Here is a 14,157-nt window from a genome sequence, read left to right on the forward strand (position 1 = left end):
CCTTGGGCGCCATGGCTCTTCCCTCCCTGCGGTTTTCACGAAGAACGACGATCCTAGGATCACAGAATATGCGCTTTACGTTAGGGCTAATCACTTGACGGAATATTCGTTGCGAGTTGGCTTAGGGTTTAGGGCTTTGCAATGCGAGTAACGGGGAAAATGCGCCGGGCGCGCGATCTTGCAGTGTGCAGCCGGATCTTCTCGACAATTCCTTCTGTGGACGCGATTCCCAGCGAAATTCCAGTTGTGATTGTGGGAGGAGGCCCTGTCGGAATAACGCTCTCAATCCTGCTAAGCAAACTAGGTACCGTGATTCCTCAATTCCCCATTTGGATTTACTTGAGTCGCTGGGTGGGCACAGGCGTGCAGTCTTTGCTCGTCGAGAAGAGATGCAAGCTCCCGGATCATCCCCAGGCGCATTTCATAAATAACAGGACAATGGAGGTAAGTTAACTCCACACTTTCCTCTTTTCTTTTCTTCTTCACTAGATTTTCAGGAGGCTTGACGGACTGGGATCGAAAATCGAGGCTCTTCAACCTCCACTGGACCACTGGCGACGTTTTACATATTGCACTGCTCTTGATGGTCTAGTTCTCGGTGTTGTGGATCACATCCATCCCAAAGGCAAGCATTATTTCTTTGCTTTTTTCTTTGTGTGACTTGATGGTTTCTTTCTCATTGTTTTCTTTTTTCTAGACTTGACGAGCAATCGAAGTCCCACAAATGTAGCTCATTTTTCGCAGCACCGTCTTCTTCCAATCCTCGTGGAGAACGCAACCAAATCGGGTGTTTCTTTGGATCCCATTTCCTTGCAACCAAACCAGAGCAGCATTTTTATGGGCTACCAGTGTGACTCCATCCGATCTTCTCTCGACAAAGTCGTGGCAACGCTACGTCCTACCGGATCCACTGCCAGTGAGAAAATCGTGACTTGCCAGTACTTGGTTGCCGCTGATGGTGCTGGAAGTGGCGTAAGGAAATCTATGGGAGTTACACTCCAAGGACAGCACAACTTACAGCAGCTCATAAGCGTGCACTTCATCAGTGAGAAGCTCAGCAAGTACTTGGTGGACAACAGGCCCGGAATGCTCTTCTTTGTGTTTAATCCAAGCGCGATAGCGGTGATCGTCGCGCATGATCTACGCTTGGGGGAGTTTGTTGCTCAGGTGTGCTCTCTTCTTTCATTCGATGCACCTAACGCTTCATGTTAAGCAGATGCCATTTTATCCTCCACAGCAAAACGCCGATGATTTTACAGAAAGCGTAAGACAATCAGCAAGCTCGCTCATTTTTTATTCTCGATCCTACAGGAATGTCAAAAGACCATCCGCCAGCTTTTGAGCTTGGACATAGACGTGGAAGTGAAGAGTGTCAAGCCGTGGGTCATGCACGCGGAAGTAGCGGAGAAGTGTTTGTGCGGTGAAGGAGGACGAGTAATTCTAGCAGGGGATGCTGCTCATCGCTTCCCTCCCGCCGGTGGCTTCGGTAATTCTTTCACTTTTCGCTCCACAAAGGCTCCATGCTCACAAAAAATCCCAGGCATGAACACTGGAATACAGGACGCACATAATCTAGCATGGAAGCTAGCCGCGGTACTCAACTCCATGGCACCACCCACGCTTCTCGAAACATACGAGACGGAAAGAAGACCAGTTAAGAAGAAAACATCCATTGTTTTCTATATTTCTAATTTTTATTCTTTGTTTCCAGATTGCAGAGGCCAACACTGCGCTAAGTGTTGAGAACTTCAAAGCGGCCATGTCCATTCCATCGGCTTTGGGACTCGATCCATCTTATGCCAGGTAGCTTGCCTCAAATTTCTTGACGCTATCATACTTTTTCTTTTTTGTTTTTTCATCATTAGAATGGTGCACGAAACGATCAATAGCACTGTTGGATCCATCCTACCAAAGAGCTTGCAGTCCCAGGTTTTAGACGGCATCTTCTCGGTTGGCCGGGCCCAAGTCGCGTCGGTCTTCCTCAACAGATACAATCCGGTCGCCCAGGCAAGGATCTCTCACGTTAAAAAGATACTGGAGCAGGGTAAAAGCTTGCAGCTCCAGTTCCCGGCCGAGGATCTTCTCTTCAGGTATGCCTTTCATTTCTTTGTCTAGGTACACCGCTTCTTCTTTCCAGATATACCAATGGAGCGCTTGTACCGGAGGATAACGTCGAGGAGAGCTCTCGGGAGAGGCAACGAGAGTACGTCCCTTTGAGCGTGCCAGGAGTGCGCTTGCCGCATATGAAGATCAAAGTTTTGCACGGCGGTTCCCCTGGCAGCGTAAGCATTCGAAGCAGTGAATTCTTCTCTCTGTCAATGCTCCCGCTCACAGTGGTGTTGGTTTCCAGGAAGATATCTCGTCGACTTTAGACTTGATCCATCCCAGCCGGCTCGAGTTCCTGTTTTTGGTAGAGTGCTCGGCGAGTGGTCTTAACTGGGCCGAGGACGCGCTGCAGCTATCAAAGTCGTCGCCATTTCCTCTAAGAGTTGTGGTCCTTTCGGATCAGACTGCTAGAGACGCTGAGGCCGATTTCGTTGGGAGCTGGAAGGAGAGAAACGCCGGTGCCTATACCGAAGTGGTAGCAGCCGACAAATGCAACTGGTGGGAGCTGTGCGGAGTGTCTCAACCTGGGATCGTCATTCTCGTTAGACCAGACGATCACATCGCTTGGAGATCCTCGAAGCAGCACGGTTCCAAGTCGTTTGAGGAACTGAGGCTGGCCTTTGACAGCGTTTTGGGATGGAATGAGAAACTCCAGCTTAAGAGCGCTGGATGTAAATGAGAAAAAAAAAACCCACCTTTTTTAGGGTTAGAAATGAAGAAGCGGCAGCCAGGCGGCAAGGGAGCGAGCAAGGAGGCAGTGAAATCCCGGTCGTCTTACAACCCATGTGAAATCAGTGAGTCATTTGATCGCATTTAGTATCAATCTTTTTGCTCTTCCCTGCGCAGAGAAGAAGCGTGAGTTCTATCAGAACGCCAAGAAGGTGCAGAAGTATAAGAAGCTGAAGAAGGAGCTCGATCCTCAAGTAAGTTTTGTAGTTTGTGCAGAAAATGTTGCTGAGAGAGAGAGCTTCTTGTAGAAACCTGAAGAGCAAACACACGCAAGGGCACAGAATGAAGATGGTGCTGGCGGCAGCCGTAGCCAAATTGGTGGAAGAAGGCACAGAAAACGGGGCTTCAGTTCCCTGGAGAGGCTGAGAGGCGAATATGAAAGGAAGAAAGAGGAGGTGGAAGTTGTCAAGGAAGAGAGAGCAAAGGAGAATGTGGCGAGGCAGCAGGCTCGGGAGCACTCGGAGAAGCTGAGGAAGCAGACCAAGGCAAAGATGTTTAAGAAAACTTCCAAGGGTCAGCCAGTGATGAAATTCAGGCTGGAGCAAATACTCAACAATGTGAAGTCTGGTAAAGCACAGTGAAAGAGAGAAGTTATCCCGTCTCACCTGGGCTCCTCGGCTGATGTTAGAATCTCACAGCAAGTAGCTGCTTGATAAGAAGTTACTTTTGAAAGAATCTTATTGTGTTCCTGACTCATTCTTAATAAATTATATAATAAGCCTGTTAAAATTATAAAATTGCCACTAATATAATTGATGACAACCATTCAATTAAGCATCATTGGCAGTTACAACTTTGTATGTAATTGCTTAATGTTTGAACTAATTTTAAAGTTAAAATTTTGAACTAAAGCAAGGCACTTTGAAAACCATTATAATCCACAAAACATTATTGTAATAAATAACATATTTCATCACTAAATTTATTTATTAGCCATCATTTAAAATTATTATTAACTTGATCAATAAAATTTATCTTTGGGTCTTCTTTTTTGTCAATATTCAACACTGCATATAGGAAGTTAAATTTGCTTTATTTATCTTTTCACATCTTCTTTATCCCTTCCTTGAAGGAAAAAAAATCTGAAACCTAGTTTCATAAAAACTTATTACACTTAACCTCACTTTGTTATTTATATTCAACTTCATTCTATTACCACATTTGTTTAACCATTAGATTTGTGTTAGATGTTTTATTCAAACTTAGTATCTTTGTACTCACTATACTTGTACTCATCTACAATCCATGTTTTTCCTTTTTGCTTTATCAATAAATCCTCACTCCATCATTCTCATCACTCCTCCACCTCTTTTTTTGAAAAAAGAAAGTTTGAAATCTCAAGGAAAATAAGAGAAATTACTGAATTAAAAATTAAAAAATAAAAAGAAGAAAATGTGTTCAAACACATGGAAAACAAAAGACCTCTTGTTACAAAATATATTAACCACCATAACATAAGTAACAAATTCATATTGCTGAACTTCCTCAACACACACCTCAAGCCTCCACTAACAAAATAAAAGCAAGATTTTTAACTTTATATATATACTCAACATCTAGATTTTCTATAACAAAAACCAAAAACACTTAACTCAATGCTTATTTAAGAATGAGAATGATAAAAGTCACAAATTATTGATATCTTAGGAAAAGGAAATATTGTAGATGAGAAAAAAGCATTAGGAACATGAGAAAGTGGCTTAAACTAAGAAATAAAAAAAAAGTTGAGAAAGAGAAATATAAAAAATCAAATGGTAAATTGAAAAATTAACACCTACCCCACTAAATCTTCAACTCATCTTGAATTCTTTATCAATATAATTCCACTTAAGCTTGTAAACATTATCTGATCATTAATATCTCTACAATCACAATATCACAATTATACCCATATCAATAGGAGATGGCAAGACACTAAGAATAGAAGCTATATAATCACGTCTTACGAGAGTTAGAGATGATAATACACAAAGGATAGGCATAACACTAATATAATCATACATTATAACATCAAAAACTCAATTCAATGGAGTAATGTAAAGTGATATACTCTTTAATCGATAATTGTATGGCATTATAGAAGAAGAGAATGTAATAGAGATTAAAAAAAATTCAAATCTGATAGTTACAATTTTAAATTTGGCAAAAAGTTAATATAGATTTAGATCTAAAACAGAATGAAGAATAAAAATGAAAGCATAATCCTGAATATAAAACATTACCAAAACAACCTTGCCCTCTAAAGATACATTGCAAAGGTCTTCACTTTCATGTGAATGCTTGAGATTTAGAAATAGGTATTTAAACTTCTCCTTATATACACGAATGAATGGAGTAGATTTAATCCTAAACTTAATATAATTAACATATTACCTATGTAGGGTAATACATACACACACACACATACACACACATATATATATATATAGTGAGGGCCAAGTGTAAGATTACGATGCCGTATACTAATATTAACTAATATTAATATAGTGGGATTTTGGTAGCCGTCGGATTGATTTCAATCCGGATGTAGTGCATGTGATCATGGAATGAGATTTGAATATACTGTCACCGTGGATCCTTGAAACCTTGGGGATAAATGGGGATAAAATAGCCACTAAAGGCTCTTTCATCAAACAATTGCCCCTTTTTCCAATTGGTTTAAGGGGAGAGAGATAAGGTGTGTTACAGTTGGTATCAAAGCAAATGGCACGAGTTCGATTCCCATTGATTAGTGGCTACTTAAAAATATAATATACCCTTGAGCAAAGTATATTTCTACTCCTAAATTTGAAATCATACGTATTGGACATCCATGTATACGTCCTTCCTCTTATGTGGAGTATTTATGGATGAAGGTATCCACTATAGGACTCAAATGGCACGAGTTCGATTCCCATTGATTAGTGGCTACTTAAAAATATAATATACCCTTGAGCAAAGTATATTTCTACTCCTAAATTTGAAATCATACGTATTGGACATCCATGCATACGTCCTTCCTCTTATGTGGAGTATTTACGGATGAAGGTATCCACCATAGGACTGCAGTACAGGTGAATAACTAGTTGCGTCACATGAAATAACTGGTCTACACAATGGAAGGATTGGTAGATTGAGTGCGGAAATGGAAGTGTTGATTCCCTTTAGCGCAGTAGGGGTTATTAATCAATAGTCAATGAGAACATTGACATCTCTGAAGTGGGGGTGAGTATAGAACAATGGAAGGATTGGTAGATTGAGTGCGGAAATGGAGGTGTTAGTTCCCCTTGGCTCAGTAGGGGAATAGTCAATGAGGACATTATGAGTGTAGTGCATGTGATCATGAGATAAGATTTAGATATACTGTCACTATGGGGTGAGTGTAGGGCATGTGATCATGGGATGAGATTTAGATATACTGTCATCATGGATCCTTGGAACTTGATGAGATTTAAATATACTGTCATCATGGATCCTTGGAACTCTAGGGGATAAATGGGGATAAAATAGCCACTAAGAGCTCTCTTATCAAGCAATTGCCCCATTTCCAATTGGTTTAAAGGGAAAAAGATAAGGTGCGTTACACCAGACCACTTGCTCTTGTATATAAGCTAAGGTTTTTGGGCTAATTGACATGCATATTTTTTATATTTCTTTTCTATATTCTAATCACTCACATTGGTGGACGTGAAGGGCACCTTTGATTATCCTTAAGGAGTGTTTGAATTTAAGATTTTGGTTTAGATCTAGCTTTTACATCATCTAGATTTAACTTTTTCCATTTCCTTTTTTTTTTTCTTTCCTATCAGAATTTTGTTTTAGATCTAGCTTTTTGCATTGTCTAGATCTTCATTTCCTTTTAACTTTTGTCATTCCTCTTCTTTTGCTCTTTCCTTTTCATGGCAGATCAATAATCTCCTCCTTTGATTTTGGAACAACAATTGGTACAATTGCTTGATGCTATGCACTTGCAATTGAACAACCAAACTCAATTAATGGCAGCGTTTACAACACGTGGTACAACTCCTCCTACTCTTGGTGCCAATCCTTGCGTTCGGCTGGAGTTTTTTCACGGGAATTCTGGGGATGATGTGTACCATTGGTTCAATCACTTCATGGTGATTGCCACATATCATTCTTGGGATGATACTTGACATTTATGTGAGTTTCCCATGTGTCTCCAAGGGATGGCATTGCAGTTGTACAATGGTTTAAGTGCAGCCACTCGTGGGGATTGAAGTGTTCTCCCGAACGTCTTCAAACGTGCATTTGGACATGTCGATGATTGTGATGATGCCTTCCAACAATTGCATCTTCTTCACCAAGGGCCATCTGAGTCAGTGATGCAATTTAGCATTTGTTTCTGAAGTCTTTTGCTTCGTGTGGAGCCAAATATGTCAGAGCGGATCAAGCTAGGAATGTTGTGGCTAGCACTTCATCTAGATTTTGTCAAACTTGTGCATGCACTTGCTCTAACCACCCTTGACGATGCTCTTTGCTTGGCACAACGTTATGAGATGTCACCTCTTCCACTTCTTGCTGCCCGTCCTTCCGCTCCTCTTCTTGTAGGCGATGGTCCTGTTCTAATGGAGGTTGATGCTGCTGCTGCTCGAATCCAAGGACAAGGGCGAGGACGTGGTTGTCGCCGTGACGTTCGTTGTTGGGCATGTGATGAATTTAGGCATACTTATCGGCATTGTTAGCGTTTTCCGGATTGGCAACCTCCATTTTCTAAGTGAAGACCTTAGCATCAACAACATCCTATTGGTGCTACTGTAGTGGAAGGTCTAGACACCATGATGCATCCAGGAAATGAGGAGTTGCATGAGTAATAGAAGGACTTTGTGCGAATAAATCAGTGACCCCTTCATCTTTCTTTCAGGAGTATCATCAAGGGGTTCATTCAGCACTAGTTTATCCAATGTTTACTTTCCAAGCTCATTTTTATAACAAAAGGTCTCTTATTATTCTCTCTGTATTGGTTAATACAGGTTCGAATTTATCTTCTATTGCTTGACCTGTTGCCACATGTTGCTGTTTACACTTGCATCGTATGGCAAAACCAGTTTTCATTCTTTATAGCAATGGCGTACACATGCATGTGCACGGGATGAGGCAAATGTGGTTGTGCGTATGGGCAATTTCGAGATTGAGTTGCAGTCTTTGCGGGTGGTGCCGAGTCAAGCTTTTGACTTCATCCTTGGTATAAATTAGTTGCAGTGCAATCATGCTAAATGTGATTTTGAGGCTTCTCCCCCTTGTCTCATACTTCCTTATGTTTCATTTATTCCTCTCACTTTCGTACCTCTTTGTCCTTTTACTTTTACTTCTACTTCTATTACTTTTGTCCCCCCACTATTTCCTCTTATATTTCCGTCTTGTTTTGCTCTTCCTTTTTCCAATCCCTGTGACAATCTTTGTGTTGCAATGGTTAACCGGCTCATGAAAGAGTATTTTGATCTCTTTGACTTTGACTTATCATCTGGGGCTAAGATTGCCACACATCATCCGATTCCAACCGGGGATGCTCGTTCAATCAAGGTTCCTATTCGTCATCAATCACCCAAAGAGATTAAGATTTTACGTGCAAACATTAAGAAGATGTTAGAGAAGGGTGTTATTTAGAAGTCGCAAAGTCCTTGGGAATGTAAACTTCATCTTGTGATGAAGCCTGATGAAAGTATTCATTTCTACATTAACTATCATCTATTAAACAAAATGACGATCCTAGATGTGTACCCTCTTCCTCACACTACTGATGTCTTAGATCATCTAGGGCAAAGTCGTTGGTTCACCAAGCTAGATCTTGCTTCTGGGTACTAGCAAGTACCGATGGTCGAAGAAGATATTCTTAAGACTGCTTTTGTACACCATTTGGATTGTATGAGTTCTTGGTGATGCCGTTTGGTTTGAACAATGTTCCAGCAACTTTCCAATAGATGATGGACGAGGTTCTTTGCGATATTGTGGAGGTGATTGCTGACTTCATTGATGATGTCTTGATCCACTCGAAGGGGACGTGGGAAGAGCACGTTCGTGATGTTCGTAAAGTGTTGGATAGGCTACAAGGCATTGGTTTAAAGCTGAAGTGGTTGAAGTGCGTGTTTGGGTCTAAAGACACAATTTATTTTGGGTATCATATTTCTCGTGAGAGTTTGCAAGTTGGTCTTGACAAACTTGTGGCTGTTCTAATGTTCCTTATTCCGAAGTGTGTAAATGATGTGCAACGCTTCTTGGGCAAGGTGCAATATCTCGATCGTTTTGTGGATCATTTTTTTGATCGCACTGCACCATTGCAAACATTGTTGAAATTATCAATGTCATCTTTCATTTGGTCTCCAAATTATGAGCGGGCGTTCGTGGATCTCAAAGAGCTAATGACGACTCCTCCAGTTTTAGCATATCCTAACTACACTCGACCTTTTATTTTGCGCATGGATGCTTCTGACATTGATATTGGAGGAGTGTTGATGCAAGAAAGCTCTAATGTGCTTAGTTAGTGCTATCCTATTGTGTATATAAACCGTACATTACAACTAGCGGAGATGAATTACTCCACGACAGAGAAGAATAGTTTAGCAGCAATCTGAGGTTTCGAAAAACTTCATGCATATCTACATGGTTCTCGAACGTTACTTGAAGGTGACTATGCTGTTGTTATTTCATTATTGAAGCGGAAGAACCTAGTTTATCGTACTACTTAGTGGGTTTTAAAGCTTCAAATATATGATTTTAATGTTGTTCATCGCCCAAGGAGTTCTATGGCTGATGCTGATGCCCTTTCTCGAGCTTTTCTTCCTTCTCCACTCTCTTCTCATGTTTCTAACAAGCTTGTTATTCCAGCATCTGTGGATTTTCAAGACAAGGATTATGTGCCATCGACAGTTGCTGTATTTGACGTTAAGTGTCCACAAGGCACAGAGCAAGATCTACCTTCTCTTGATGAGGTTCGCAAGGCTCAAATGCTTGAGTCATGGATTCAAAGGTTTCCAAAGGGGTTTGAAAATTCTACATCACTTACTGATGATTTGCTTTTCCAGCATTTACATTCTTAATATCGCCTTGAAGATAGCTTTCTTTATTTTGTAGGGACAGATCCTGATGATCATTTACGGCTGGTGGTGCCTTCTGTCTTTATTCCGTGGTTTCTTTATGCCTACCATGATTCTCCTGTTCTAGGTGGGCATATGGGTCATTGTCGTGTAACCAAGAAGCTACGCAAGTCTTTCTATTAGCCGGAGATGCGACGTGATGTTATTCAATATATGTGTAGCTGCATTTGGTGCCATGCTCATAATACTCCCCCTTGTGCCACAAAAGGACGGTTGGAGTTAATTACAGTTTCCCGTCCGTTTGAGTTGGTGGTATTTGATGTTATAAGACCTTTTCCACAGTTGACTGTTGGCAATGAGTATGGTATTATTGCTTTTGACTACTTTACTTGTTAGTTGGAAGTTGGTGCTCTTACTAGCAACTCTGCAACTGTTGTTGGATACTTCCTCCTCAATCAAGTGGTGTTCCAGCATTCTTGTCCTGAGCGAATTCTTTTGGATAATGGTTCTGCATTTATGGCTGAGACATTTCATGTTTTGATGTCTCCGTTGAGGATACACCACACTTTCGCGAGTGCTTATCAGCCATAATCAGACAGTCTAGTGGAATGGCTCGTTCAGACATTCAAAAGGATGATTGCAAAGTATGTGAACTTTCAACATTCGAATTGGGATGGTTATTTGCCGTCTCTTCAGTATGTATATGTCACAGGGGTGCAGAGTTCTGTTAGTGCTTCACCATATAAACTCTTATATGATCATGATCCAATATTACCAACAGAGCTAGGTTTACCTTTGCGATTGCCATGAGCTGCTAATGCTAAGTCATGGGATCAGTATTTGATGAGTATTTTTCCACTTGTCCGAGCAGAGTCTGTTGAACACTTAAGCCACGTACAAGTGGGATAACAACGGCACTACAACTCCCATCATCCTCCACCTATGGAGTACAAAGTGGATGATTTGGTGTTAGTCTGTTTTCCCTATCTTACGGTATGTGGTTTATCTAAAGGGCTCCTAGCGCAGTGGAAAGGACCATATCAAGTGTTGCGGCAAGTTGAACCATAAGTTTGTGAGGTTTGGCATGATGTCCAGCAAGTCGATCCTCTAGAGATGGTGCATGTGCAGCAATTGAAACGCTTCATACAAAGGGATCAAGAGCAGTTAATACCACCTAAAGATCTACCAATGCCTCCTCCTGATGTTCCTCCAGATATTAACCCACACATATATACATACAAAAAATATGCATATCCATTAGCCCAAAAACCCTAACTTATATACATGAGCAAATAGTTTAGATTCAAACCAATCCAACAACTATCAAAATCCCTTTCAGGAGGTGAAAAACCCTTTGCAAGAGGTAATGCAAATGATTTTCACTGCAAATAGTTTAGATTCAAACCAATCCAACAACTATCAAAATCCCTTTCAGGAGGTGAAAAACCCTTTGCAAGAGGTAATGCAAATGATTTTCACCGCAAGTGCAAACTATTTGGTTTCTAATCTCATTGAAACCAAAGACAGCTTTGGCCAGCACTGCCAAAGACAACATTCACAAGGACCTCGAGTTGGAAACTTCTGGCTTCAGGAAGTGTTTTACTGGCCAGAACTAGAACCAGCAGCAGCAACAACAGCAACCAAGCAAGACGTGCACCAAAGTAAGATCTCATTCTTTATTTGAAGTGCCAGACTCTGAATCTTCTACTTTTCAAAAGTTCACAAACAGGTTGCAATGGGACAAGCTTTGGACTTGTCCAAGTTTGGGGATTATACATGCAACACGCAACTCCTGGAGGAGCTGCAGCATCTGTTCGGCATTGACGAGAACCTGAACGTGGCAAGCCGTGTACGTAGATAACGAAGGCAACATGCTGCTCGTCGGAGATGCATTTCATGTTGTGTTTGTTTAACACGACGGTGCGATGCACATACGGATCCTATCGCCAGCTCAAGGAATCCTGCTGATCGGAGCTTGCTGGTTGGCTCTTCCGTGCTGCTGTTGCCAGCACGGGAAGCTTCTGGATCAAGTAAGATTCTTCGTTTTGCACTAATTGAGAACTTCCCCTTTTTGCCCTGTCTATATAAAACAGTGGTACTTAGCTCAAGTTTAGGGCTCATCGGTGATCAAGGGCTAGAGCAGTGATGGATGCCGCATCTTGGGGTTTCGCGACCCTTCCACTCTGCCCATTGATCAGAGCTCCAGGTAGGCCGCTTCGCCTCTCTCCACCCTCGCAAGGTAAGTTTGTTTAGGTAGGGCTTTTCTTTGCTTTAGGAGTAAGACAGAGATTTGGAAAGCGAAGCTGCTTGCAACGAGCTAAGAGGTATGCTAGAGGCGATCAAGAAATCGTGTTGAAACTCTCAACGCTTGAAGACACCTCTTTTCGATTGCAACGCAAAAGGGAGCCAGTGACACAACAAACAACTCAAACAAGCAAAGTGCAAGACAACGGGCCAAGGAACTCTCAACGCGAAGGGAAACTCACCGATGTGGACACCGCTGTTGAACAAAACTAACGATCAACGATACTTATTTTCACGTTGCCAGGTTTGCGTGTGTTTCGATTTGTTCTAATTTCTTGTCATGAAGAAGCCAAGTGACATGCTGGTGCTGCTCAACGACGATAAGAACTGAAAAACTCCCATGTCACAGTGTGTGCCAAGAAGAGAAGAGATTGGAGAGATTTTGTGTCAACGTTTTGAAGCTTTGAGTTGTGTTGTTGCTGCGCTCAACGCAAGATCTGCGAGCTGAGAAACAACGTTGGGAAACTGCGATCTTCAGAACTTAAATCCAGCTGAAGTTCTACATGACAATGGTCCAACCTCAATGAAAACAACGATCAGGGCCGGTCAAGGATCAGCGACGGATCAAGTCCACTCTCACCTCGCAAGGTAAGTTCGTTTAGAGTAAGACAACGAAACAAGAGAGATTTGCTGGAGACAAGACAGCGAAGCTGCTTGCAACGAGCTAAGAGGTATTCTCTAGGCTAGAGGCGATTAAGAATTCGTGTTGAAACTCTCAACGTTTGAAGACGCTCTTTCTTTTCGATGCTATGCTCAACGCACACAGTCCAAGTTAATATGATATGCTTGATCAAACAACTCAAACAAGCTAAGTGCAAAACAAAGGTCCAAGGAACTCTCGACGCGAAGGGAAACTTGTTGTCAGGTTTGTGTGTGTTTCAATTTGTTCTAAGTTTTTGTCATGAAAAAGACAAGTGACATGTTGGTGCTGCTCAACCACGATAAGAACTAAAAAATGCTGTGTCCAAGAAGAAAAATGCTACGAGATTGGAGAGATTCTATGTCAACATTTTGTAGAGATTGTCAGCGATGTTTGCTGCTGCTCAACGCAAGACCTGGGAGCTGAGAAACAACGTAAGGCATCTGCAATCTTCAAAACTTCAATCCAGTTGAAGACGTACATGACAATGGTCCAACCTCAACGAAAACAACGATCATGAAAACTCTGGCTGTCCAACGATATGGAAGTCGAAGTTTAACAGGTTCGTGAGCTGTTTGTTCTAACCAAAACGTTTGTTGAAAATGTACATGACAATGGTCCAACCTCAATGAAAACAACGATCATGATCCGTCGCTGATCCTTGACAGGCCCGGTCCACTCTCGCACCTCTCCACCTCACAAGGTAAGTTCGTTCAGTTTTCTTTGTGTTAGCAATAAGCGAGTAAGACAACGAAACAAGAGAGATTTGCTGGAGACAAGAAATATGCTCTAGAATGATCAACGATAAAAGAGAGGCTAGAAGCAATCAAGAATTTGTTGAAACTCTCAACGTTTGAAGACGCTCTTTCTTTTCGATTGAGATTGTCGACGGGGTATGCTCAACGCAAAAGGGAGCCAGTGACACAGTCAAGCTAAGATGATATGCTTAAACAACTCAAACAAACTAAGTGCAAAACAGCGGCCCAAGAAACTTTCAACGGGAAGGGAAACTAACGATCATTGAAAGTTGACATACTTAGCTTCATGTTGTCAGGTTTGTGTGTGTTTCAATTTGTTCTAATTTCTTGGCATGAAAAAGACAAGTGACATGTTGGTGCTGCTCAACCACCATAAGAACTAAAAAGCGCTGTGTCCAAGAAGAAAAATGCTACGAGATTGGAGAGATTCTGTGTCAACATTTTGGAGAGATTGTCAGCAATGTTGCTGCTGCGCTCAACGCAAGACCTGCGAGCTGAGAAACAACGTTGGGCATCTGCGACTTCAGAACTTCAATCCAGTTGAAGACGTACATGACAATGGTCCAACCTCAATGAAAACAACGATCAT

General features: G+C 41.6%; 2 protein-coding genes across 2 annotated transcripts; both read left to right on the forward strand.

Moving 5' to 3' along the window:
* Positions 1-59: 59 nt before the first annotated feature.
* On the forward strand, positions 60-3,556 carry LOC9654414 (putative polyketide hydroxylase). The gene is made up of 13 exons (XM_024669107.1): positions 60-304; positions 362-444; positions 490-625; positions 698-1,167; positions 1,217-1,264; positions 1,312-1,486; positions 1,541-1,653; positions 1,712-1,803; positions 1,866-2,090; positions 2,138-2,282; positions 2,351-2,900; positions 2,953-3,029; positions 3,084-3,556. Exons 1-11 carry the CDS (start codon positions 142-144, stop codon positions 2,783-2,785), a joined length of 2,085 nt encoding a protein of 694 aa, XP_024524875.1. The 5' UTR covers positions 60-141; the 3' UTR covers positions 2,786-2,900; positions 2,953-3,029; positions 3,084-3,556.
* LOC112344304 lies at positions 2,819-3,416 on the forward strand. Its single transcript, XM_024668749.1, has 3 exons — positions 2,819-2,900; positions 2,953-3,029; positions 3,117-3,416. Exons 1-3 carry the CDS (start codon positions 2,819-2,821, stop codon positions 3,414-3,416), a joined length of 459 nt encoding a protein of 152 aa, XP_024524517.1.
* Positions 3,557-14,157: the final 10,601 nt, after the last annotated feature.

This window comes from Selaginella moellendorffii, unplaced genomic scaffold (assembly GCF_000143415.4).
Source record: "Selaginella moellendorffii unplaced genomic scaffold, v1.0 SELMOscaffold_4, whole genome shotgun sequence".
In the NCBI taxonomy this organism is placed as follows: domain Eukaryota; kingdom Viridiplantae; phylum Streptophyta; class Lycopodiopsida; order Selaginellales; family Selaginellaceae; genus Selaginella; species Selaginella moellendorffii.

Coding starts and splice junctions, on each gene's coding strand:
- LOC9654414 (XM_024669107.1), top strand. CDS start 142: ATGCGAGTAACGGGGAAAATGCGCCGGGCGCGCGATCTTGCAGTGTGC. Junction 445..489: donor TAAATAACAGGACAATGGAG/GTAAGTTAACTC, acceptor CTTCTTCACTAG/ATTTTCAGGAGGCTTGACGG. Junction 2,091..2,137: donor GCCGAGGATCTTCTCTTCAG/GTATGCCTTTCA, acceptor TCTTCTTTCCAG/ATATACCAATGGAGCGCTTG.
- LOC112344304 (XM_024668749.1), top strand. CDS start 2,819: ATGAAGAAGCGGCAGCCAGGCGGCAAGGGAGCGAGCAAGGAGGCAGTG. Junction 2,901..2,952: donor TTACAACCCATGTGAAATCA/GTGAGTCATTTG, acceptor TTCCCTGCGCAG/AGAAGAAGCGTGAGTTCTAT. Junction 3,030..3,116: donor AGAAGGAGCTCGATCCTCAA/GTAAGTTTTGTA, acceptor GCAAGGGCACAG/AATGAAGATGGTGCTGGCGG.